At 42.4% G+C, this 27,074-nt stretch overlaps 1 protein-coding gene and 4 long non-coding RNA genes across 6 annotated transcripts; 2 read left to right on the forward strand and 3 right to left on the reverse strand.

The window, feature by feature from the left end:
- The first annotated feature begins 7,596 nt into the window (after positions 1–7,596).
- On the forward strand, positions 7,597–9,772 carry LOC113033904 (uncharacterized). 2 transcript variants are annotated; one of them, XR_003274096.2, is made up of 4 exons: positions 7,597–7,747; positions 8,147–8,266; positions 8,551–8,609; positions 8,789–9,772. It is a non-coding gene; the product is annotated as an uncharacterized LOC113033904 (long non-coding RNA). The 2 variants fall into 2 exon arrangements; XR_003274095.2 differs by having other exon boundaries at positions 7,597–8,266.
- Positions 9,773–10,383: 611 nt separating this feature from the next.
- LOC145432143 (uncharacterized) lies at positions 10,384–14,419 on the reverse strand. Its single transcript, XR_013912423.1, has 2 exons — positions 13,472–14,419; positions 10,384–11,312 (listed from the first exon to the last, which is right to left on the reverse strand). It is a non-coding gene; the product is annotated as an uncharacterized LOC145432143 (long non-coding RNA).
- Positions 14,420–14,592: 173 nt separating this feature from the next.
- On the forward strand, positions 14,593–21,437 carry LOC145432146 (uncharacterized). Its single transcript, XR_013912425.1, has 2 exons — positions 14,593–15,129; positions 21,107–21,437. It is a non-coding gene; the product is annotated as an uncharacterized LOC145432146 (long non-coding RNA).
- Positions 18,460–20,172, reverse strand: LOC145432145 (uncharacterized). The gene is made up of 2 exons (XR_013912424.1): positions 19,328–20,172; positions 18,460–19,242 (listed from the first exon to the last, which is right to left on the reverse strand). It is a non-coding gene; the product is annotated as an uncharacterized LOC145432145 (long non-coding RNA).
- A 1,090-nt stretch (positions 21,438–22,527) lies between the features above and the next one.
- Positions 22,528–24,917, reverse strand: LOC145432144 (fatty acid synthase-like). Its single transcript, XM_080308747.1, has 4 exons — positions 24,762–24,917; positions 24,533–24,631; positions 23,841–24,092; positions 22,528–23,713 (listed from the first exon to the last, which is right to left on the reverse strand). Exons 1-4 carry the CDS (start codon positions 24,849–24,851, stop codon positions 23,576–23,578), a joined length of 579 nt encoding a protein of 192 aa, XP_080164873.1. The 5' UTR covers positions 24,852–24,917; the 3' UTR covers positions 22,528–23,575.
- Positions 24,918–27,074: the final 2,157 nt, after the last annotated feature.

Raw genomic sequence — 27,074 nt, forward strand, 5'->3', positions numbered from 1 at the left:
TCTTTTCCAGTGTCACAGGGCAGCTCGAGCCTATCCCAGCTATCTTAGGGCGAGAAGCAGGGTGCACCCTCGACAGGTCACCAGTCTGTTACAGGGCTAACACATAGACGCAGAAAACCATTCGCACCTATCGCCAATTTACACTCTTCGATTACCTATTGCCACTAACTGCAGGTCGTTGGACTGTGGCAGGAAGCCGAAGTACTAGGAAAGAACCCACGCAAACACAGGAAGAACATGCAAACTCCACACAGAGCGACGGTAGAGCTGAACTCAAGACCTTCTTCCTGTGCGGTAACGGTGCTAACCACTGTGCCGCCCGCGTGTGAGCAACCGTCTCCCAGAAATTTAAAAAAGTTCAGTTACTTTCTTTCAAGCTGCTTACACTACATTGACTTTTGTTTTTACACAATCTCAGAAGAGGAGAGCCACTGAGGGAACGCCTTCCGCCCTCCGACGCCTCCACCGTGACCTCCACTTCTGAGAGGAATTGCCCACAGATCAAGCATGGAGTGTGCCTGAATGGACATACAGAACTCCAAGGTTCGGCCCAGTGTTGAGGGTTTTCCCAAAGGAGAGGGCCCGGCGGGCGGTGCCTCACAGCCCTCTGCCTCTGGGAGTGGCCCCTTTCTATTAAGGAGGCAAGAGGTGGCCAGGAGTCTGTCAGCAAGTTCTGCATGTCCTGGTGACCCTCCACCTGTTTCACAGGTGGGTGCAGCCTGATCTATCTAGTGAAAGTCTAGACAGACCAGACCAGCTCAACCACACAGACACTTCCTACCTGATTTGAGGACAAAAGCAGAGTATGCAATATGTGGGACAAACACACACACACACACACACACACACACACACACACACACACACACACACACACACACACACACACACACACACTCACAAATCAGTTGAAAGGGACAGAAGAAATGGCAAAAGTGAGAATATCTCACACACACACACAACAGAGGGGGAAGAGATAGAGAAATTGGCAAATGTGAGATCATGCTAAGCAGCTTGAACTGAAAGTGACTGGAAATGTTTACGTTTGATCAGCCACCCATCCATTCTCTGCTGTGTTTCTTTTCCAGTGTCACAGGGCAGCTCGAGCCTATCCCAGCTATCTTAGGGCGAGAAGCAGGGTGCACCCTCGACAGGTCACCAGTCTGTTACAGGGCTAACACATAGACGCAGAAAACCATTCGCACCTATCGCCAATTTACACTCTTCGATTACCTATTGCCACTAACTGCAGGTCGTTGGACTGTGGCAGGAAGCAGGAAGCCGGAGTACAAGGAAAGAACCCACGCAAACACAGGAAGAACATGCAAACTCCACACAGAGCGACGGTAGAGCTGAACTCAAGACCTTCTTCCTGTGCGGTAACGGTGCTAACCACTGTGCCGCCCGCGTGTGAGCAACCGTCTCCCAGAAATTTAAAAAAGTTCAGTTACTTTCTTTCAAGCTGCTTACACTACATTGACTTTTGTTTTTACACAATCTCAGAAGAGGAGAGCCACTGAGGGAACGCCTTCCACCCTCCGACGCCTCCACCGTGACCTCCACTTCTGAGAGGAATTGCCCACAGATCAAGCATGGAGTGTGCCTGAATGGACATACAGAACTCCAAGGTTCGGCCCAGTGTTGAGGGTTTTCCCAAAGGAGAGGGCCCGGCGGGCGGTGCCTCACAGCCCTCTGCCTCTGGGAGTGGCCCCTTTCTACTAAGGAGGCAAGAGGTGGCCAGGAGTCTGTCAGCAAGTTCTGCATGTCCTGGTGACCCTCCACCTGTTTCACAGGTGGGTGCAGCCTGATCTATCTAGTGAAAGTCTAGACAGACCAGACCAGCTCAACCACACAGACACTTCCTACCTGATTTGAGGACAAAAGCAGAGTATGCAATATGTGGGACAAACACACACACACACACACACACACACACACACACACACACACACACACACACACACACACACACACATCAGTTGAAAGGGACAGAAGAAATGGCAAAAGTGAGAATATCTCACACACACACAACAGAGGGGGAAGAGATAGAGAAATTGGCAAATGTGAGATCATGCTAAGCAGCTTGAACTGAAAGTGACTGGAAATGTTTACGTTAGATCAGCCACCCATCCATTCTCTGCTGTGTTTCTTTTCCAGTGTCACAGGGCAGCTCGAGCCTATCCCAGCTATCTTAGGGCGAGAAGCAGGGTACACCCTCGACAGGTCACCAGTCTGTTACAGGGCTAACACAGATACAGACAACCCTAGACACTTAAGAGCATTTCAGAGTTTCTCCACAAACTTGGATTTTGGAAAGAGGCCGGAGCACGTGGAGTGAACCCCCACAAACACTTTGAGAACATGAGAAGTCCATACAGAAAGACCTCAGCCTGATAGTGGAGTTGAACTCAGGACCTTCTTGCTGTGCGGGCAACTATATTAACCACTGTGCCACCGTGTTGCCCTTGTTTGTTCACCCGTCAATGAATTCATTTACTTCATTACTAAGCTTCTTACCTTTACACATGCACCCACACACAGGGGAAAGAGCTAGAGGAAATGGCAAATGTTAGATGATAATCTCTCTCTCACTCACACACACAAGACAAGGGGAGAGAGAAAGAAGAAATGACAAATGTGAGATCATCGCACGCACACACACACACACTCACAAACACACAAGCACACAAACAGACACACACAGGGGATAGAGATAGAGGAAACGGCAAATGTGAGATCAAGCTAAGCAGGTTGAATCAAAAGTGACTGGACATATTTACGTTTGATCAACGGTCTCCAAAATGTGAGTGAAGTTGGCCCCCCCACCTTCTTCAAATCCAACAAAAGTGGTATCAAACGTTTGTGCTGCAAAAATTTTCGTTTGTGCTGCTATCATTTTAAAGATATTAATAAAAATTTCTAGAGGTCATCAGAGGTCAACCAGCCCCCTCATATTAATGGAATCAAACAAAATTGGTGTCAATCAGTTGTGCTATGTTTGTGCTGGTTTGTGCTGCTAAAATTGTTGTTTGTGCCGCTATCATTTTAAAAATATTAATAAAACAACGTCTTGATGCGTGCTTAATCATCCGGGTAAGTAAATTCCAAAAGGTTGATTCTGTTCATCCGGACACTTTCAGTGGGAGAAACGTTTCGTCACTCATCCAAGTGACTTCTTCAGTCTCAGCTGACTGCAGTTTTCCCCAATCTTATAAACAGTACATTTGACCTTTACATTTTCATTAATGTCTTTGAAAACAGAAGCAGCACAAACGACAACTTTAGCAGCACAAACCAGCACAAACATAGCACAACTGATTGACACCAATTTTGTTTGATTCCATTAATATGAGGGGGCTGGTTGACCTCTGATGACCTCTAGAAATTTTTATTAATATCTTTAAAATGATAGCAGCACAAACGAAAATTTTTGCAGCACAAACGCAGCACAAACGTTTGATACCACTTTTGTTGGATTTGAAGAGTGAGTGAAGTTGGCCCCCCCGCTCACGTCTCCAAGACATTTAAATGGATGTGCTGCAGGGATTGTCATAACATAACCTGATTAACATGTTATCTGCTGACTGTTAGGGGTCGACAAGCAAAACGAGCTCCTGGTACAAAATGCCTTACTGTTTGCCATTACCACAAATGATGCAAAGGTTGCTCTCCACAAATGTGGGCATAGTGTGCTATGAGTGCGACATAAAACTGTAGAGATAGAGCTTATGTGAGATGTTTGTGTGATGCTATAACAGAGCCGCAACAAATTTTTTGAAGTGATCAGCAATAGCTGTGAAGCTATTCATTACTGAGTTCATGTTTGGAACTTTGATTTCTGTTTATTTTTCTGTTTGTTTTCAATAAATTGGATGCTCAAAAAATGCTTTTGTCCAATTTCTGCTTGTTGCATGTTGAAGCTCTACTTGGAACCTTGTTAAGATCCAACCATGCAAAATATGACTTTTTTATTTTTTTGTTGCAATTTTTCAAGAGGTCTTAAACTTTTGATCGGGACTGTATCTCTATTCAGACCAGCTTGATTGTGACATCACAGAACAGAACCTCCCTGCAGTCTGTTGTTTTTATTGTGTGTGTGTTTTTTTTTAAATCTGCCATTGCTTTAGATATTTCAACCTTTTTGAAAATTATTTTCTTTTGCAGTTAGGATCCTTATTTGCTTTAAATCCATCACAGTACAGCAAACTAACCTTTTTAAACACAACCGAGTATTTTCCTGCAGCCTTTAAGTAACACAGTCTACCTAAGTTTGATTTGTAGCACGTTTCACACTATGTAAAAAACATAATGTTACCTGTACAGACCCAGTATGTGATTTAAAAACACGAGGACTTACACGTGATCTTTAAATGAGGAGTCCTTACCTTTAAATGTAACGTCTCTTCTTCCTCTCCTGTCTTGTCTTTCTAAACCTTCTTCTTGTCTCAGCTTGATTTCTTGTTTCTTCGTGTCAAACACCGCAGCCGGCGATTTGGCTACCAACGCACTGTGCTACACACTACACACAGTTTGTGTGTGCTGACATTTGTTGAGCTGATAGAAACGCTGCATTTGAAATTATCTGCCAATTAAAAAAAAAAAAAAGTCACTCCCTTTATGCGTCTTCCTCTTCGGATAGGTAGATCCCAACGTACCGAAGCCGCAACTTAGGGACACATGCCGTTTTTCCGGTCTTGTGGCAAAAAGAAAAAGAAAAAAAGAAGAAAAAACCCCAAGTGTCCCACTCTTAACTCCTGACCTTTTCAAATGTCCACAAAGTCCGCATTGACTCTACAACTTCCTTTATCTTCGTTCCCATGGTAACGAAGGGATACACATATTTATAAAGGAGAATGCGCTTCTATCTGATTCTATCTGAAAAACCGTTGAGAAGTGCTGTGGTTTTTAGCCCCACTTATTTGCGCTCTTCCTCTCCTTCATCGGGTGCAGCTTCACCTAGGGATGGATGGACACACACACACACGGACACACACACACACACACACACCCACTGCTCCACCCCTCCCCTGATGCTGCTCAGCCACAAACCACACCCCGCCACAGGCACGTGCAGAGGGGGGGCTAGAGGGGCTTGAGCACCGGCCCCTTTCCTGATGGGTGCCCAAAGTGCCCTTTTGTTGAGGCAACTTTTTAAAAAAAAATTATTATTTTTTTTATGTGTGTGTGTGTGCGTGCGGAGTCTTGTCTGTGCCCATCAACAATAATATTTAACTATTAATCACAGTTTTGCTAAATAAAAGGATCTGGCTTGCATCAGTCACATGATCACATTTAACCAATGATCGCCCTTGACGGCAGAACGCGCTGGTTACGAGCCGGGAACGAGCTCACAAAGAGCACGCGCATTTGTTGCGGTCCGGAGCTGTAGGAGAAACAAACGAGCGTACTGTGTGTGCAACAGCGCGACAAACATTACCTGTCCTTTTATTAACTGCACAAGCAGTGCTGGTCACAGCTGCTGGCTACCTGTGTAAGGCTGTCATGGATCTGTAGCTCTGTCACCGTTTTAGGGAACATATTTAGTTTTAAAGTAAGTTTCCGGGCTTTTCCTGCCTTTCTGGAGGGATTATATTTCACTAAAAAACGATCTAATATGCATGTCCACATAATAATTATTATAATTATAATATATTAAAAACACACGCTGTATTTTAAAGAACATACATTAAGAAGCAGATTATATTAGATTTATATTTTAAATAAGACAAAAGTTGGATTTTACAGCAGTAAAATGATTGTATCTCTGCAGTTTAAAAATGTAATAAGCTTTGCCCCTGCACAGAGTGGATAGTGAAACAAATGGAATCATCATAAATACATTATTTCATATTTATTACTTCCCCCTCCTCATTGCGTTATTATTGTAGCTCTAGTAATAAATAATAATGTAAGGATTATGGATCAGCACCGTGATGCCCATAGTATATACAGTATATACAGTATTCTGAAGAAGGTCTAAAATGTCACTGTGTGTGCGTGCATGTGTGTGTTTTATTTAGATGGATTTTTAAAAAAAATATTACTCATGATATAACATTGTCCAGACATGCCTGGTAAGGACATGAGGAGGAAACAGCAGGAGCTGTGTGAGGCTACTAAAGGCAGTGCTATAACATTTTTCTGTCATCATTTTATTATAGATTAAGTGCAAGAGTTGTTAGGTGTGGATAATTAGATTATAGTTTATTGCAATAGCAAGTTGTGCCTTCAAAGGAGCTTGCAAAGACTACGATGACCGGGATGACTGAGAACCTTCACAGACAAGTTGTGCCTTGTTCTCACATAGCAAGTGGAGAGTGATATATGAAATGATGGGATGGAAGGAAGAAGAGAAGCAAAGAGTGATTCACAGGCAGAGCCTAATTTATTTCTCACAGTTTTTTGTTGCCTTATGGTTCCAAGCGCTGTCACCAATCTTTGCATTTTGTTATTATCTCATGACACTTGTTTAATCAGCTACCATCTCTCCTGTGGACTTTTTAATGTCTACAGTCTCAGATCAACACAGCCCTTCTCTTCCCATATTAGATTCTTGATGAATGTGTGTTGTTGTTATTCAACCTGGTTCAATGTGCCCCTTTTTAACTTTGAGCACCCGTCCCTTTAAACCTCTCTGCACGGCCCTGCCCCGCCACAGTGCTTTTCAGATTTTTAAAATGTAGTTAATGAATTATTCAGTGTGTTTCAAATTAAACTGTTTATAAAACCAACAAAACCCCTAAAAATTAATCTTAACTACGTGTTTTGTCAGTTACTCAAAACATTTTTCTAAATGAGATAATATGTGGTTTGTGGCTCAGCTGCAGGGAGGGCTTTGGCTGGTGGGTTCAGGGTGTGGTGTCAGGGGATGCTGACCCACACGGCTGTTCTGCATCATCTGATCATGTTGGGACTGTGTGCTGCACGGGAAGAAGGTGGCTGGAAAACTGCACAAGCAGAAGAAACCAATGACAAACTGTAAATAAAAGCATCTACGTGCTTGTAACATGCATGCTTTACACCCTAACTGTTTATTAAGCATAACAAGGTTTTAATAAAATAGACATTGATTTCCTTAAACAATTTAGAAGAAAAAATAGCAGTCATCATAAAGCTAACAAAAAAAAACACGGAAAAAATGCCTGAATAGCACAAGTGATTAATGCCATCAAGCTAATGCTAAAGAAGCAGCAGACAATGACAGGTCAACATAAAATAACTAAATCTTAAGGAATGAGTAATAACATAATGTATGATTAACTATATTTCACATTTATGAATGAATTACATTTTTCAGGTTTATTATCATTATGATTCAGACATAATGCAGCTGTAAAGATCACATTTAGTAGCAAATTTCTCATCAATAGAACCCAACACTAATTATATTTGATTTGGAGAGAATTAGAGAGATAGAGAATTATAAAAAGGGAATTAAAAAACACAGCATGGTACATTATTACAAATAAGGCACTCCCACATCAAAAGTAAAACTTGGAAGCTTTGTGTCTCTGTCATTATTTCTTCTGCCATACAGCTACACCGCTGGAGCATGGTACACAGAAGTCGCTTTAAAAAAATACATTTAGTATAGCTCTTCAGGCATAGAAAACATAACTTTACCTTACATCGAGGACAAACAACAAATTTACAATTCCACTTGCTGTACTCAACCAGGAGGTGAGACAGGGACGGATAGAAGGACATCCGTGGACTTCCTCCAATGAACCAAAGGTTATCTGGGCAGGTTTGTAGTGTTTTTAGTGATTTTCACAGCAGTCTTTCCAAGGCCGTGGACTCTCCCATTCCCTCAAACACTGCAAGCAGAATTCAAACGGCTGTCCATTTACTGCTGTGCACACTTTACAGAGGACATTCAAATCTGATCCATTCTCTCTTATCACAATGGATCTGCATTCGGGACACTACAGGGAGACCTCCCTTATGGGGATGCTGCTGACATATTATAAATTGTTATATCTATATTTAGCCTAATGGTAAGGAGAAATATTACTTTTTTCCACCGTCGAGATCCTTTGAGATCAAAGTGGATCAACAGCTTCACCAAATGAAGCACTATAAAAACTGCACAGGAAAAATATCCCTAACTTCACCTGTGATCACACAGTAGTTTTCTGTTGCAAAGGGAACAAAGAGAAAGACTTCACTGAGTGAAAAAGGATGAAGATACAAGCTGGTGATGATCCAGTGCACCTGGTCTCAGGACGTGAAGAAAAAGCCTGATCACCTTCTCCACAAAAACAAGGTGAGCTTAATGTTATGATTGATTTTAGCTTTTCAAGTTATGTATGTTACTTTCATAATAGTCACAGATTATATTGCAAACGCAGTGATTGCTGTTATGTGTATGATGACCAAAACTCTCTAAAAAACTGTTATTTCTTGCTGGCTTTCAATGGAAGATTATACCCATCCATTCAATTGAATTTGTTTTGAAGTCTTTTTCTGCTTTGATTGAGCTTGAAAGTCAAAAACACCACCAACAAAAAACTTTTAAAACTGCTTTTTGTTTCCTTTTTTCCTTTGAAGAAATCCTGAGCAGGAGGAACCAAACAGCTAAGAGCATCTTGACCACAGTGGGGGAAAAGGTGTGCACTGAGGATGATTTTGAAATATTAACTTTGTTGTCACTGCTAAGGAGTTTTGGACACAGGAGTGTGTTTAAAATGTGTGCATCTTCAGTGGTGTTCAGGGAACCTGACATAATAGTTTTTGACATGTTTAAATATTTTGTGAGGTTCATCTCTGTCCTCTGTTGTGTGTGTAGGATATCTTATGGCTGAAGTCCGGCTGACTGTCGCTGGGAAGCTATTGGTGAACGACTCTGCATCTCTATCTGAATATGGGCTCAAGCCCTCGTGTGTGGTGCAGATGGTGGTGAAGGTCCACAGAGGCTGACAGAGACCAGCAATATGATACATCCAAAGGACAAAATGCATCATCTTTGCTAACTGGCACTGAACTGTGTCGTCTTTGATCTTTGGTTTTCTTCTACACTTAAACATACAGCTCAATGAAGCATTAAATGTAAGCGACTGTATAACTTACTTGTTATAATAGTCTTACAGAGTAGGCCTTGAGATGGAGAGGATAGATGCAGCTTCAGTAAAAGACATTTTCAGGGAAAGAACATTTTCCAGTTCCTCTTTGGAAATTTGAATATTGTGAAAAATGACTTGAAAAAACATGTTTTTAATAAGGCTTGGAGCTAAATGTGGAAAAATGTTGCTACTAATTCCAGCATCATTCAGTTTACAAACGGCGTCCCATTGAATAACTGGAATCCCCCCTCCCCCATTTTCACATAATGTGAAGCCATCCAGTGGGATGGTTCACATTTTTGAAACTCCTGATATTGCGTGAAATCCCTTTATGCACACTTTGACTACAAGGGGTAGCCGACAAGCATTAAAAAAGGATAATGTTTTTAAAAATGGGAAGAGCAACCAAATTATAACATAACATTAAAGTGAGCATGTGCTACACACCTCCTGCATGAATCAATAAATTCAGATATATTTAATCAGTGATGCAAAATCTTACAAAACATGCTTTGGTTTTGTCGAGTGGACTCTTGCTGCCTTTAGCAGAGAGTGCTAATTCTGGGACTGGTGGATGCTTACAGCACACAGTATATGAAGAAAACTATAAAGATGTTTACATACAGCCTATAAACATGGAGTGATGGTAATACAACCACAAATTTGTTTCACAGCTGAAATTAATCAGATAAAAAAAAAACATTATTTTTTAATGCTGTGCCACTGGTATTCTATTTGTACTTGTCTAGATTTATACTCCTCTACACCTCTTTAGATGCTGTATTGCTTTAAAACATTGATGTGTAGATACCAGTGCCCATTCTGCTGGTTAAAAAAATAAGAAGGTAATCTTTAAATACACCAAATGTTCAGGTACATCCTGAAGGGTGCAATATTCCACACAGGCAGGAGGGGTCACTGTTTGAAAACAGTTGCAGGTCAGCTAAAGTACATACAATGGCATAACACTGCAAACCAGGGATACTGGTTAAATGACCATAGGGAGATTTTAAATGGAAAAAACTAACAAAAGATCAAAATACATATGTACATATTACTCACAAATCATATCAAGTTTGAACTCTTTTTTTTTTAGGGAACAGAAGTCAAATTAACCATGGGTTCAATCTGGTTACAAAAAGCTTTCTTCACATTAATAAATACATTACTCATACGTCACCTGCATGTGGGTAAATCCTAGAGTCATACAGGAAGCAGCGGAGCCAGCTTCCTAGGCCTATACTGATATGTGTGTGAGCACATGGTTCCTGACAGTTATTTTGTATCCGTAATCATAATGCAACAATCAAAAAGAGAGGTGTTTGGATAAACTGTTATTTATTTTCAGGCTGTTTTTTCAAGATCCAGTGCATTTAACAGTGCATTGAAACATTTGATGCTGTGATGCAAAATTACCTAAACACCAATGAAAGGGTAATCAGAAACTTACAAAGTAGCCAGTAATCCTGGTGATGACTCGTGTGAACTTAAATCTTCTAGAAAAATATATGTGACCCTAGGACTTGTCATAGGATGCCAATTTAGCCTGCAGCCTGAAAATAGAGCATAAAATGTAAATCATGGATGGAAGGTTACATCGGACACCAAAAAGCATGTATTCATGCACCGCAGACGAGCTTTTCTACACTTCACCCAGACAAGCTGTATTTAAAACCACTAATGTCAGAACCAGTCGTAATGTACTGCATGTAATGTGCCTAACACAGATCATCTCCTGTCTTTTGCCATGTGTGTGAAAGGGCCACAATGTCTAGCGTTCATGACAGAAAATGGCATCACACCAATCTTATATTTACCAAATTACATTCAAGCTATAATTTTTGAGAAGGTTCATGACATGTAGGTAAAATATTTTCCTCTACAAAACTCTAAATGTCCTTTGGCATCTTTGCTTTTTTGTTAAAATTAGCATACATCTTTAAATTAAATTAAAAATAAGAAATATATGAAACTGATGTTAACGAGGCAGCTAGTGACTAGCTGAATAAAAAAAGTGCTGATGAGTCTTTGCGGTCACATGAGGCTCAGCTGAAGGAGATGGTGAGGAAAAGGTAACGGAAGGAGAGATGATGCAGAAAGGCACAGAGTAGGTTTCCTCCATTGTGTCTTCACTCCTGCAGTTTGAACTGGAAAGAACTGGTGCTCCATTTGGTTGTGTCACAGTCAAGCATGGTGCGCTCTGTGAAGATCACATTCCCTTCTGCATCTATCAGGATAATTGTATTGGTTCTGAATGGATAACAATACAGAGAAGAAAACAATTATAAATTTAATATCTAATAAGTATGACAGTGGTTATGAAAAGTCACTTTTCAGACACTGTTTGCCGCTGCCCTGCTAAATGATGTTTTGATAGCTTTGGAAAGGACTAACCCTCTGACCTTTTGGCTACAAGAGAGTGTCTGTACCCAATAATCCAGTGTTTCATTGCTGTGGAGGATTGATTACACTGGGGATTTTTTGTGTGTGCCAAGAGTTCACTGTTCTGTGATATTGCTGTCTAGCACAGTAGTGTAGGTGGAGTTTGGGTGCCCCCTCGAATCCAAGAAATATATTATTATTTGAGGTCTGTCAATTCAAAGCTGCTTTTTACCTGTCCATTTGGAGACAGTAAAAACTAATATTCTTAAAATTCTATTCCTAAAATTAAAATCACAATTCAATTTCAAGTTAATAATATACAATCTTTTGATTTGACTAAAGCAGAACAATATTTAAAGAAATTTAAAAGGCCTTCTGGGTTTTGTTTGTTTGTTTGTTTGTTTTTTTGCTGTATTATGCTTTTAAAAACATCAAAATCCACAGTCAGATTACAACAAAAACAAACAAGAAGCACTCTGAGAACGCAAATTGTATTCAATTCAATTCAATTTTATTTATATAGCGCCAAATCTGCTGCGACCGGTTGGGCTGAGAGAAGGAAGACAGGATAAAAGATTGTATTTTATCTCTATTAATATTCATTGCAGATGCAGATATGGAAAGCTGGAGTCTGTGTCGGGATCGCCAAGTAGCTGTTCCTGGTTCTTGGTTCTCCGGCTGTTGTACCTGTGTAGTTGGTGCACTGTCCCACAACATCACTCATGCTCAAGATTTACACAGGGCCAGATACCTACATTCAAGCTACCTTCTCGTAACAGCACAGTGATACAGAATTTTAGGATTTGTTTTAATAATGCACAAAAGTATTACAACTTAACTCTTAAAAATGTTAATCAAGAAACTGGGTTTTATGACGTGCAGCATGTCATAGCACGTAAAGCACGTGCAGTGCTTTAATTTGCTTCTCTTGCTATCTATGCATTTTTTCTGATACCTTCACAGGTGTTGAATAAACAAATGTTTGACCCTCACACAGAGCAGCTGTGCACGTCAAATAATGAGAAGTGCCACAACTTTCAATGTGTTAATGCATCAACTTCACTTGCAGCACAGGTGGTGGACTTTAAAGAAGGGTAACAAGATTGAATACACGGTTGTGCAACAATGCTGATGAAGTGAAGAAGCTTCTCGGATGAGAGGTGAAACGTCTTCAAGCAACTTAAAGAAGTCCAGACGCTTTTCTTTACAAGCTCCTTTGACTACGATGACCTGAATGACTGAGAACCTTCACAGACAACAATGCTGATTCTGTAGTTTATTGTATGACACCGTTATGTTTCCTTTACATGAACTGTGGGCAGTAGTAGCACTGATGTTGGTCGCTATGGTATTTGTAACTGTGGGTGTTCCTGTAGGGCTACGCGTGAGAATTCACAAATGTGCTGTTGCAACTTCCTCAAAAGCTGCAGTTGCTGCAGCCTCTGAGAAATGCTCACAGATTGATAGGTATGTTATGGAGCCTCGCAAGGCACATTGAAGAAAAAAAATTTGAACATGTATTTTGCGAGATGAAGATAGTGCTCAGTGGAAGGGGAAACACTCGTGGCTAGGTGTACTTTGATCTGGTGGTCTTTGTTGCATTCATTAACAACCAGCTGCAGTACTCTGTACAGCTTTACAGGTATTGATGGAAGCATGATAAATGCAAAGAAAAAAACTCTCAACATCTTGCAAAACATTTGTGGGATCTTGCAAAAGTAAGTTTTGACAGAATTTGTTCTGTTTAGTGTGGTGCACAATAGCAATTTTCTAAGATCACACTTTAGCAATAAATTGACTTTGTGAAGTCCTTTATCATTCTTATTGTCATGGGCATATCCTATTATCTTTTTTCTATACATTAGATTTTATTTGTTGTCCCGTATACCAATTTGTCATTCTTTGTGAAATGCAGATGCATAAAACAGTTCTATGCAAAACATGCATGCTACTTTCATGCTGCACATTCTACAACAAACACTTATTTTGTGTGCATTTGTCTCTTTCAAACAGGTGCCGGTCCTCACCTCTGCAGTGCTGCCGTCTCCTGTAGCGCTGCATGGTTCTAAGCTAAGTTTCCTTTCCTTTTTCTGTTCTCTTAGATTTGTCCTCAGGTTTGAAGTGTCTGTGTTGTGCAGCTGGTCTGGTCTGTCTCTAGACAGTTCAGGCTGCACCCACTAGTTAAATGGTGGAGGCTCACAGCGACACACTCAACACACAAGTTTCTGAACTCTGCATGAGGGTTTCTCTGACGAAGTGAGGGCCGTGAGGCACAGCTCCCCGTCCCCCGGTGACCCTGCTAGGTCCACCTTCTTAGGGAAACCCTCTGCAGAGGAGCTGACAGAGCCAGGAACTTGTGAGTTGTGTGTGTCCACTCAGGCATCATTCATGCTTGTTCTGTAGGCAGTTCCTGTCAGAAGGAGGAGGCGCAGCAGGAGCATCGGGGGGCGGAAGACGGTGCCTCAGTGCCTCTCTCCTTCTGACATTGTTAAAGAAAACACAACAAATTTATAATTATTTATAACATAAACGAGGGAGCGCTGTTTACAGATACTGAAAAGTATAAAATCTGAATCCTTTCTCTCGTTTGCTCTGAGGCGCGGGGGGGAAATATCGACAAGTCGATCAACATCATCTACAGATACATTCGACATCTCGAAAAATGTAAATTGCCACTTGATTCGTCCATTTGGTTGAAAAACCCGACCGTGAACAAGGAGCGAATATCACACCGGAAACTAAGCGCTATGCGCCGGAAGTAGCATATGCTAAGGCGCACACAGGTCTAAGTTATAGGTCTAAGTTCCCCATAATCCACTGGGTGTTTCTTCTTCACTCAACATGTGTTAGTAGACCTCTCTGCATTCAGCCCGTCTGCCCCTCATCTATCGATGGATGTTTGTTAGAGGCTTTGGTTCCCACTGTCGCTCACAGACGGTCACCTAATGTTTCCCTGTGTAACTGCAGGGTCTTTGCCTTATAACATAGAAGTAGCTTGAGGTAACTGTTGTTATGATTTGATGCTGTGTGTGTGTAATAAAGCTCCCTTACTGACAGTGGGTCACCACAGCTTGTAGCTCCATGTATTTGATGTGGCACGTTTGCCCTCGCTGACACAACCCTAAAGGGATTTGTGTTTTTGAATAAAGTTTATTGTTCATACAGTTCATTGCCGTATGTCTATGAAAGGCTGAATGAGGGTTGTAGCTCCCTCAGCAGCTGTGGAGCGATGGCTCGTGGTCACCTGATTCAGCCCTGGAGATGTGGTTGGTTAGACACGCTGCTTTAGTTGGACACTACAAACCACACTCACCTGTTTACACAAACACATACACACCTTTTGTGTTACAACCACCTTGTTACACTCAAACACCAGATGATGCATCTGAGCCAACTAAGGATTCACTGAGACTGAAGCTCGAGATCATAAGAATTTGAGGCTCAGCTGATACAGTATCATAGGACAATCCAACCATTGTATGTCAAGAGACTATAGGCAGTAAAAGCTCCATCTGGAGGAGGAACGACGTGGTTCAGAGCGTTGCCTCCTGCAGCTGGTGACATGTTCAGATTTCAGCTCTGTCGGTTAGAAAGTCTGTTTTTGTTTTTCATCTGTGTGTTGCTCTTTCATCCTTTTGTTCTTCCTCTTTCTTGCATCAAGCTGGCTGACTTCACCACTGATGAGGTAACCATGAGCAGTAAGCCTCGTGTCGCTCACAGTTACATTTAACATAGTGCGATAAACACACTCAGTCATTATAAGGTACATCCTCTAAAGGTTCACATAACAGACAAACAGGATAATAAAAATAATCTGGTTCTCTGCAGCGTCCTCAGATGAACAACACACAACATTATTAGACGTCTCAGTATTTGTTACACTGAACACAAATATAAACACAACACTTTTGTTTCCATGAGCTGAACCGGATCCTGACTGGTTTTGCGACATGTGTGTCATTGTGCTACACATGTACGGCATATTTCAGAGTGGCCTTTTATTGTGGGCAGTCTCAGACACACCTGTGCAATATTCATGCTGTCTAATCAGCACCTTGACATGCCACACCTCACAGGTGTGGCATGTTAGACTACTTTTAATTAACTGCTTCAGCCCACTTACAATGAAAATGTAACAAAAAATCTTGTTCCTGACCTGTGCAGTATGTTAACACTATTGGAAGTAAAAATAACTCTAATTTTGAAAACACAACTTTCTTTCTTTCTTTCTTTCTTTTTAATAAAGCTCTGACTTGTATTATGAGTCTGTGGTCTGGGAGAGAGTCTGTAACTCTGTCTGCAAAATACAGTATATAATGACCAATGTTGGGCAATTAATTATATAGTTACTTCTTCAAAAAAGTAACCGAGTTATGCAAACAAAGTTTTTTGCAGCTGTTTACCTAAAAATGTAGCCAAGGCGTTTTTTAATTAAACATTTCAAACTATTTACAGAACAATCAGCTGTTCTGCATCAAATCTGATGCCACACAAATTATTTGTGCCACTCCAAAAAATAATTTGTGTCCACTATGAGATGAAGGAGAACAACAGCCTGATACCTGCAGGACAACAGCAGATGTATCACTGCTGTAACACCTGTAACATTCAGCAGTCGCCTCATTGTTCTGACACACACAACAAAACTGCTGACTACACTACACACTCACTACATAAGATTTGCGCTAAACGTCGCAAATCTCTCACATCTCCAAGCACCGCCGTCACTCCTAAAACTTCCTCCCGTTTCTAACCCTTGCCATATAATTTTTGATTGGTCCACATGGTACATTTTTCCACCAATAGGAAAGGGTGGTGGGGTGTTGTTTTTGCTCACAGGCTTTCGAGCGTTTTCCTTATAAAACGCCGTTTTCACCGTTTCTTCCCGCAGTAAATATAAACAACGACAGTATTCAGGAAGAAAACCAAACATTGCAGATATTTTTATCATAACTCTGGTTGTACGCGGCCGATCAACACAATTTAAAAACTGGTATAAAGTCCACACTTTTCCCGTCAGTTGTTCCGTCGGTCCTGCTCACATCTCCAATGGTTGTACACGTTGTCATTAACGTGGCTTCACTCCACATCAGCCGCTTTGCTAAAACACCGGTGTCGGCGCATAAGGACGCGTCAGAGCCTGACAGCGACGTTGATTAGCTGCGTATATACGAATGTGAATCGCGTGATTGGCTGGACTACGGGATAAGGTGGCCTCGTTCTAATCCTATACGGGAGCAGCCAGTCACTGACTAACACTGCAAAACAGGATTGTTAAAGTTTTCATTTTAATTTCAATTCAGGTGAATTTTTTTTTTTTTTTTTTCGTGCGCGCAACGCAGATTTTCTGTGCAGAGACCGTGCCAGCAGTGCGCAATTGTGTACGCGCGCAGCTTAGAGGGAACATTGCTTGCGAGTGTCGGGTCTTTTGTGTTTGTAGAAAATGTTTCATATCTCTGAGTTCAGCTCATGGAAAACAGGAGCAAAAGCAAAAGTGTTGCGTTTATATTTTTGTTCAGTGTAAATGATAAAACATCAGGTTTGACCCAGAATACAGTTTGGTCCACATGGTGGCGCTGTGAAAAGTGCGCGCTGTACTGGTGGCACCAGTGTCCCCAGCCCACAGACCAGTGCTGCCACTAATCGAGTTTCATTAGCAGCATCTAAATGCTGTTTAAAGGTGGACTTCATCTGTCACACAGGAGCAGTTTGGCTTCGCTTTGCTTAAATAATGACCTGGGCCCTGTTTCAGGAAGCCGGTTTGGAAAACTCAGAGTGAAAAACGACACTCACGGTTGAGTAACCCCGAACTGTCCAACTCGGAATATTCGGTTTCAGAAAGGCTGATAACAATTAGTTCAATCAACACGGAGTTGCTTTAACCCCAAGTGAAGCGCGCGCACGAGGATACATAAAGCCCTGATCAGTGGAGCACAGATTAAGCGAGTCACCATGGAGACGGAGGGAAAGAAGGCGCGGTCAATGTATTTCACAGCGCTTGAGGCCGAAATTCTGATGGCAGCATATGCTGATAACATGCAAATTCCGCGGAAAAAAGTAACACAGCCTCAGCTGCAAAAGAAAGTGAGCATGCATGGCAAAACATAGCCGACAGAGTCAATGCGTGAGTGTTAATTTAAACATTGATCGAGGGATTTCCACCCATTTAACACGTTATTTTATCATATGTTATTTTATTTGTTATTTTATACATTTTATTTTGTGATGTGATGTGAGCGCAGGTGCAACCCAACAGGCCCCAAACGTGCCTGGCAGCAAGTAAAAATGAAATATAAAAATATAGTCCAAACAGGTGAGGTGTAATTGTATTATGAGCCATAGTGCTTGGTCTGTTTGTCCGATGTAAATCAATTGCAGTTAGAGGCTACATTAATTTTCCTTCTGTAAGCACTTATTAAAATTATCTGAGCACATTACAAGTACATATTTGCTTACTCTGTATGCTCAAATGTGACCCGTTATAGCCAACAGAAAAAAAGCGGAGGCCCGAAAAACAGGTGGGGGTCCTCCACCACCACCACTCACAGAGGCTGAACAGTTGGCCCTCAGCCAAAACAGTGGGCGCCCTGTGGCCGAAGGCATCTCTGTGGGGACATCCTCTGAGTCAATAACCCCGCAAGACACAAGTGCCTACATAAGAGGTAAATTCAAAATAATACATGATGTGCATACATCCTTTCTTCACAGTCACCTTTGCAGTGCTACTCATTCATTTGATAAACTCTTTACCATAATGGATTATTTTGTAGTGAAGTTATTTTCCTACTGATTTTGCCTTCCCTCAGTCTTGGTTGTCTTTGAGAGCATAATGACAATGAAGTGTAAGGTGATTGGTATGTTTGTTAATTGCCATTTGGTCCCTTGTAAGTTATAAGTGACCTGTATAAACCTCATATTCTATCAGTTGATGGTGGTGGTGTACTGCATCTGGTGCAGCCTCCTGTTGAGCCAGACCAACATGCAGTTGTGAGTAATACTCCACAGATTATATGAGTTTACAGTAGAACAGCAATGTTGTCTATTTCTTTACTACAGGAAAATAATGAAGAAACATTGACAGCTGTTACAGAGGAGGAAGCAACAGAGACACTTTATGAGGTTTACATCTTTTAATACTTTGTGTACAGGAAACACAGGTGACCAATAAAGCCAGTTGAACAAAAAATCTGTTTATTCTTCTTTCAACATGTTGAGGTGATGGGTCAAAAGAAATGATTGTGACATATGGTGTCTCTGACTGCGCTTCCATCTTGTATGTCCGTGGGAGGGTCAGGATGTTCATGGTTTGGATCACTGCTGATGTTTGGTTCAGAAGGACAGTGTTCTCCTCTAATTGTGGCAATGTTGTGAAGAATCACACATGCCACAATAATGTCACATGCCCTTTCTGGGGTGACCCTGAGTCTTTGCAGGCACTGGAACCGGGCCTTAAGCATTCCGATAGTCATTTCAACTCTGGCTCTTGTCCTGCAATTAGCCAGATTATATCACTGCTGTGGGCCCGGTTCAGGGTCAGAGTAAGGGGTAAGCAAATAGGGTAAACATGGATACCCCCTATCACCAAGCAAGTAGCCAGTGAACTCTCCTAAGACAGAAGGGTACACTTCAGTTCAAATGTCCCTGAAGCAATTGGTCTTTATATATTTTAAAGTATTCTCAACTCACCATGTCCAAATTTTGTGCTCAGTGTACATTCACGGAATATTTGTGAGTCATGGACAGAGCCTGGCCACTTGGCTTCCACATTTGTGATAATGTTGGCAGCATCACATATGATCTTCACAGTGCAGAGAACACAAATTAGCATCCATTACTATAATGGAATAATTTGTTAGTTTGAAATGCTACAGGGAACTATGTACCTGTACATTAATGCTGTGGAAAGACTTCCTGTTCACATAGTCTCCTTCATTTACTGAAGGAGCAATGATTGGAATGTGAGTGCCATCTGTACAGCCAATCACGCCTGGGAACCGTGAGAATAAATGTAAAATTTAAGTAGTAGTCCAAGTATCACCACATCATAAATTAAGTTTTGTTCATCCTGATACCTGCAATTTTGTGGCATCCCTCTTTGATAAATCTTGTGGGTCTGTGACCGGGGAACACCACAGACGAGTACAGGAGACGTTTCAGTGCAACTGTAACATTCCTGACTGCCCGACAGACGGTAGCCTTGGAAACGTGCTCAGCGTCACCAATATTATACAGAAAGCTCCCGTTTGCAAAAAACCGAAGTGCAATACAAATAATATGCAATGAACTGAGAGCATGTCCGCGATGTGTCACATGCGTAATATATGGCCTGAGGATGTTATTAAAATAAATTATAGATTGTGCTGAGAAACGGTAACGTTCGCACAGAAAATCATCAGGAAATGATAAAATGTCCAAACGCGCTCTAATCACTCTCTCCCGGCGGAGAGCTCTGCGGAGAATTTGGGCTTCACGATCTACTGGCTCTTCAAGGAAGGGGCACGCCATGTCCGACACTTCCTACTGTCAGGTTTCCGACAAAGGGGCGGAGACAGTCAGGGTTAGTTGTAGTAAACCTGCTAGGGGGCAGGTTAGCTTCACGGAGTGTGTCGTCATAGTGACTCACTCAGGCTGCAGCTGAACTCGCTTTGTGAAACCGAAAACCCAGAGTTTTCGTTAACTCAGGGTATACTTACTCAGTTTTTCCACTAAACCGGCTTCCTGAAACAGGGCCCTGGTGTATTTCTGTATACACACCTGCTAAGGATCAGGTGACTTTTATTATAAAAGGTTAATACGTGAAACCTTAAAAATAAAAAGAGCTGTTTTTAGCAGTATTTAGGCTGCAGTCTGTGTATTATGTCCATGATATTCTACATTACAGTAAAAACAGTAATTATATAAAGAACAGATGGATCAGGATCCTGTCTGTGTCTTTACTATGATCTCAGCTGATAATGAGGCTTGAAAGAGACATGTTTGAACTTTTGCATTGATCAGACAAATAAGCCTGCATGTTTGCATGAGCTTTACCTTTAACTGTAAAACATGAAGCCTTTATTATTAAAAAAACAAAACCCTTTTGGTGTCATACAGGTAAGAAAGCAGCGAAGCGTTTTTCTCTCTAACAGACCTTTCATCTGTTTTCTCTGCCGTTGCTCTGATGGGACCTGCAGGGTGTTTTTGGTGACGTGGAGGTTTGCACAGTTGCTGCCTGTGGTGTGTGTAGAAATGTTCATGTTCTAGTCCCACTGTGAAGCACATAGACGTGTCCTGACTTCCTGTCTGTCCCACACTCTGTTGTCTCTGTTTGTTGCTGCCAACAGTACAAGTCATCTTTGCAGATTTTACTGAATTAACAAAAACATTTTTACTGAAAGACTTATTCAGTAAACACGTTTGTTACACTGAGACTGAAAAAGAGATCCCTGTTTACGCTCATAGAAAACGAGCCTCTGTTTTACTTTATTGAAATCATTTCTAATCACAGACAGGATCAGCAGCGTGCAGCTGCAGTGAGGTGTTAGTAGAGGAGCTGTGTTTGTGAGCTGTAGTCTGGATCAGGTCTCTGTGGGAGACTCGGGTTACAGTACTTCTGAATATCACACAGCACATTTCTTCAGAATCGGTTGCTGTTTGCTAACATTTGACCTTTGCCCTTTTAGGCTGCCCTTCTGGCGCCCGTCGATGAGGACTTGGGATCTGACAAGAAGCAAACTGGGGGAAGCAGCAGAGTACCAGACTTCCCTCCTCCAGCAGGCCGGGAGATCTTGTTGCGCACCTGTGTGCCGCGACCAGCAGCGTACTCCAAGGCGCTGCCTCAGCGGCTCTTCTGTGTCCTGATGAGGGAGGAGTTTAGGTTGGCCGGAGCCTTTTCCACAGACACGTCCTTCTTTTAAGTCCTGTGAACAATTCACACCTGGGATAAAGATAAGTGAAGGACACAGGATGGAGACTTTCACATAAAACAATAAAGCTGAATTGAACTAAAGTGAATAATTTGAAAATGACTCAGTGTTTTATCAGCGACACGTTACCGCAGCCTTTTAAGATCACTGAACCTGTTACTTCAAAAAACAACATGTAATGTTGAAGGGGACAAAGAGTTAGTTCATGTTTGACACTGATGTTAATCAAAACTTCCAAGATCCAGGTTGAATAAAACAGCATTAGGTGTGTGATTTCACTCTGCTCCACACACCTGCGTGCTCCAATCAGAGACACCAGAGGAACAGGTGATGAATGTGATGGGGAAGCATACGCAGGTGTGACATACAGAGCCGTGGGAATTACAGGACATTATTACTGTTGATATATTCTCAGCGATCAGCTGTTAGTGAAGAGCATGAAAACCTTACTGCACGTCGGTCAGCTCAACTTAGCTCGCTGGATAATTTACTTGTCAGCTTGAAAACATTTAACTTTAACAAAATGTTCACCAACACGGGTCAGTGTAGGTCACTGAGTCATCCTGCACACTAGCCCTGCCCCGCCCACCTGTGTTTATACACCTCTGCAGCCCCTCCTCCTTCAGCCGGGACATTTGTTCTAGCCTTCATTCATAAACTCGGCTTTCTAACATGCAGCTAAAGTTCAGTCTGCATGCTCGACCCACATACTCCTGGTAGCTGACGTGAAATACTGCTGTGCGTAAGGGTCGGGCGGGTGACCACGTCACCTGGTCATGGGGTAAATGCTGCGGCCGGGTTCAACTCTGACCTGAGGCCCTTTATTTCTCCCTCCCTGCTTTGCTGTCTGGTCTTCATTGTGCTATTAAATACAGACAAAAAAGTTTGTTCTCCTCCTTCCATCACCACCTTTGTTGCATGTAGAAAAGTGTCATATAGAACCAGTCGTTACTTTAATGGTCTGAACTAAACGGTCGGGTGGCGCCAACAGCGACTAAGAATTTTCTGGGCCAACAGGATTTGTGTTTCAGTCCCTGATAAACTGACCCATCCTCTAAAAAACAAAACCCAAAAACTATATTTACAAGATAAATGATCAGAAATAGTAACGACAACAAAAGCACAGGAATCATAGATCCAACGGGACAGGCTCGTTACAATGAAGGAAAACACTGAGCGACTGTTGAGGCCCTTATTAGTCCTACAAAACATAACAGAAATGTTACAATAAAACACAGAGGCCTTTATTGTCACGTCCATCGTACTGTGACTCCTCAGCACATTCATCTCCAATCAGCAGCTTCCTTCACTGACCCAATCACAGGTCTCAGGCCAGCTGTTGTACTCAGGTTTGGATTATTTGCTGAGGTTTTAGATCTCTGGACCAAAGCCTTTAAAAGGAAACAGTTTCTCAGAGGTTACATCAGTAAATATGATCTCACTGTTACAGTGATCATTCACATCTCTGATTAACCTCTGAAGAGACACATTTGGTCCTTAGCGACGCCTCTGTCACAGGCGTCTGTCAGAACAACAGCGTGTGTTTGACACAGTCCATCATGAAGAGAAGCAGTTTTTCTTCTGAATTAGTGAAATAACTGGTCTGTAAATTACAGTAACACGAGTGTCATTGTTAAAACACAGTTTATGAGACACTTAATTTGTTGTTAACTTATTGACAACGTAAACATTTGCTGGTTGCCACTGTAACTGATGACTGTGTGGTCACATGACTGAAAAGTAAACAAATATCACAAAATAAAGAAATGCCTCCAACTTGTGTTACGAGTAGTTAGTGTGCAGAAACACGGCTGCAGGGTCAGCCCTCCCTCCACAGTCGCTCATCAGGCTGGTCGCAGCGCGTTTGCCTGTCTACTGATGTCTGCATGAGCAGAAACACCAATTTGAGTGATGTTATGTAATTCAGGATTCAATCAATGTGTCAGTGTTTGTTACTTTGTTACATTAATTTTTTAACCACGTTATTTTGTTGTGGGATGAACTTCTGCAAACAACAACATATGGCAACAAAAAACAAAACTTGCAGTTGGAATCGATGGAGCTGTGAGATGATGGGATGTCGACTGGTTCACTAACCATTAACATTTGGGATATTAGGATAACAGTAGCGTGTAAACATAAGCAGTGCAAACACTTCCTATAACGACACATTTACAGTCTAGTTTGGGGAAAGCTGAGGAATTAGGGTGAAGAGACGGTGGATGTTTAACCCTCCCTTGGTTTGACAGCTCGCTCAGCCAGCGAGTTATGAATGATGTTCTTGATAGACTCCGCCCCCGCGCCTTCTAGGAAAGTGTGGTGATCTCCCTTGATGACGTGGACCGACACCTCGCCATCACAGACCTGAAGAAAGACGCAGTACACAGTTTGAACATTGGAAGGCTCAGACAGAGTTTATAGAAACACACACAAGCGCACACACGCACAGTGAAGATAAGTACTACAGACTGATGTAAATGTGCATCGGTACCTCGCTGAGCTTATAGTCAGCTCCCAGGTTTTGCTCATATTCGCTGCTGGTTTCGGCGCGCAGCAGCTTCACGCTGCCGTGGTATTTTGCAGTAGGTACATATGCATCAGCAGCCTTTAGCTTGTAGTAGAAGGCGGAGGCTGCAAAGTGCAGTGAGTCTCGGTCGATGTCCTTGTGAGCGGAGGTGATTAGGTCCACGGCCACACTGACGCGTGCATTCAGGTCTGACAGCGGGAGCAGAGTCTCCAAAAGCTGTAGGATGTAACCATGGAGACGACTGTAAGTTCATAGCAAACGTTACCGCGTGCTCGCGGAGATATTGTTGTTTTCAGAAAAGTAAGTGACACATAATTAATGAACATCACAGATCTTATGTATATGAAAATGCAAAATGAAGATGTTTTGATATTCAGGAGTTACAAATGTCAGCTTTCAGTGAGAAACTGTACGAAGGTTTGATTTAACCGCATGTTTTACTTTAGTCTCCATAACAGCTCCAAACATCACATCATTGTAGAGTCAAACCTGCACCACACACAGACTGTGCTGGAACAGCAGCTCCAGACTGTGTTACAGTCACCATCTTTACCTTACAGGCGCCGTGAGGCAAAAGCTCAGGTTGTGTGGCCTTTAACGCTGATGCCACATAAAGGAATACTTGTGTGTGAACCTGTGGGTCAGAGACAGTATACCTTGTTGTATTCAATGCCAGTGAACTGCTGGATGAAGGCACACAAGGCTTCAGTCTCAGCCTCAGACTCGTTGCCGGGTGTTAGCTTGGCTCTGTAGCTCTGCAAATCAAAAACACAGTTAAACCTGTTCACATGCAGATCATGTGACCAGAGCTCATCCTTCAAAACCAACATCACACACGCTATACAGCATATACATGAAATAAAGATGCGCGAGTGTTTCTCTGACCTGTGTGTACGCTGCCACATATGAATGTGAGCCATCAAAGAGAAACAGGAACTCCACAGGCTGATTCTGGGTCTGCAGCTGAGAGCACATTTCAAATGCTACACAGGCACCAGAAGAATATCCAGCGACTCTGTACGGGCCGTCCGGCTGCACCTGCCTGACGCAGCTCACGTAGTAGGCAGCCAGGGACTCAATGCTATCCAGAGGAGCAGCTGCAAAGGAAACACATGAGGGGAGTTAGTTTGGCTGCACAGTGACATAAACAGCTGATGCACAACATGTGAGTGACAAAGGTCTGAGAACAGAACCACAAACTTTTAAACTGTGAAACAAAGAAAACATGAAATCACATCAGGTCTTTGGTTTTCCTCAGGCCATTATGGAGGGAGCTGTATATGTACAAGTGTTTGTAGTTTCACCTTTGAACAGTCAGACTTTCAGCTTTAACACATTTTGCTGTTTAACAGTTACACACGTTTTGATACACATGATTGTGACACCTGGTGAGGACGCACACTCATCATTTGATGACAAGTAAGGACACGTAGTTTCCACGATGGTTCAAAGTGTTGATTTTGTGTTTTAAAGTTTTTCTCTGTGACTGTAAAGTCATTTTAATATGAGCCCCATTATGCTGACAAACCCACGCAGACGATGCACACAGCTCAGCAACACCAACAAGCCTGAAACTCAAATGACATGAAAAGTTATCCATGAGGCGCCAAAACACAACAACAGCTGCAGCAAAGGCTCTTTGTACTGTAAGATGAAGATCCTACAAAAGTAGAAGCCTCACAAACCACATGTAGACTGGTTGTGCAAACTCCCACAGACCCTGCAGTCGAGAGGATAACAAGCTGCTCCAGTGATCATGACCAGGACACAAACTGCTTCCTCCTGAATCAGAGGCCTGACTGACAGACACACCCTGGCATAGAGGAGGCTGAGGAGTGTGACAGTTGGAGCACACGCTCAGGTCTAGGTCTTTAAACAGGGGAACCACCACCCCAGTGTGCCAGTCCAGAGGCAGCATCCCAGAGCTTCACGCAGCGCCGTGTCAGCCAGGACGGCCCTGCAACACCCAGATCCTTCTCATCAGCCTCAGGTCTGTCCTAAATCCTAGCAGGAGCTACCACGACGCGTACCACAAAATGCATCGCACTGGTTCTTCCCAGTAGTTGGAACTGGTTGTCTGCTTGCCAATGAATCCTGCTTATTGGTTCCACTTGTGCTACAATCAGGACGAATTGTAGTGGGTTAGGGTTAGCTGGATATGTGCTGGATATGTGGTGGAGGGTAACTGCAGGAGAAGAAGCTAGTGGGGGAGTAGAGCAGGGGAGGATGTGGGTCCCCGGGGCCTGCTGGAGGGCAAGGGCCATGCCCGATGTGAGTAGCAGCAGGGCCAGTGCGCCCAGGAGCACATCTTTTTCGACCGTAAGGGAGACAGGAGGCCGACTCACTGCCTCGGCTAAATGGAGAGGGAATTTCAGAAGGGCCAGGGCACAAGCATGGACCTTTTTCAGCTGTAAGGGAGACAAGAGCAAGGTGTGACGTAGGTAGAGACAGGAGGCCGAACAGGTCTCTGACCCTTCAGCATAGACAGGTGGCTGAATGGGCCCCTTGGGCCCTCCAGCCGAGACAGACAGCTCAAACGGGTTCCTCTGACCCTTCAGCGGAGACAGACACCGAACCAGCATGTGTGGAGACCTCTGGCAGTGTGGACACTGGCTGGAGCTTAGTGGCACATTGGCTTGGCTCAGGCAGTGGTATGCAGTCCTCAGAGGGCTGAAAGTGTTCTCCAACACATCCAGCAGAGGACAGAGGACTCTACTAAAAAATCCGACTCTACTAACCTATCAGAGGCTGCTTAAGATCAGAATGCAATCATCTGCAGTTTTCTTCTTAATTAACAATAAACTTAGTGTATATGTACTCCTAAATTTGATGAAAGTGATAAATAATAGACAGCTCTCTCTCTCTCTATATTCTGACATTTAACTAATTCAAAAGATATTTCAATATTTATTTATCTAAAACAAAACAAGTTAGAATAGCCTTTATTGTCATTGTACAGAGTACAACGAAATTGGAGTGCCACTCCCTTGGTGCAAGTTTCAATAATAAATATAAATGTAAAATATAAAAAGTACAAAAAAACAATCGTAAGTACTCAAACAATAGTTTGTACAATATATACAGGATAGCAGCATTAATATAATGACAGTATGAATAGCAGCATAATATAATGACAGTGACGGTATGGAATAGGTTCAATTGTTTTTGTTCTTATTTACTACGGTGATAGCTCTGGGA

Source organism: Astatotilapia calliptera, chromosome 12 (genome assembly GCF_964374335.1).
Source record: "Astatotilapia calliptera chromosome 12, fAstCal68.1, whole genome shotgun sequence".
Lineage (NCBI taxonomy): Eukaryota > Metazoa > Chordata > Actinopteri > Cichliformes > Cichlidae > Astatotilapia > Astatotilapia calliptera.

Coding starts and splice junctions, on each gene's coding strand:
- LOC145432144 (XM_080308747.1), bottom strand. CDS start 24,851: ATGTGCTCTCAGCTGCAGACCCAGAATCAGCCTGTGGAGTTCCTGTTT. Junction 24,093..24,532: donor CTGGCATTGAATACAACAAG/GTATACTGTCTC, acceptor TACATCCTACAG/CTTTTGGAGACTCTGCTCCC. Junction 23,714..23,840: donor CTGACTATAAGCTCAGCGAG/GTACCGATGCAC, acceptor GTCTTTCTTCAG/GTCTGTGATGGCGAGGTGTC.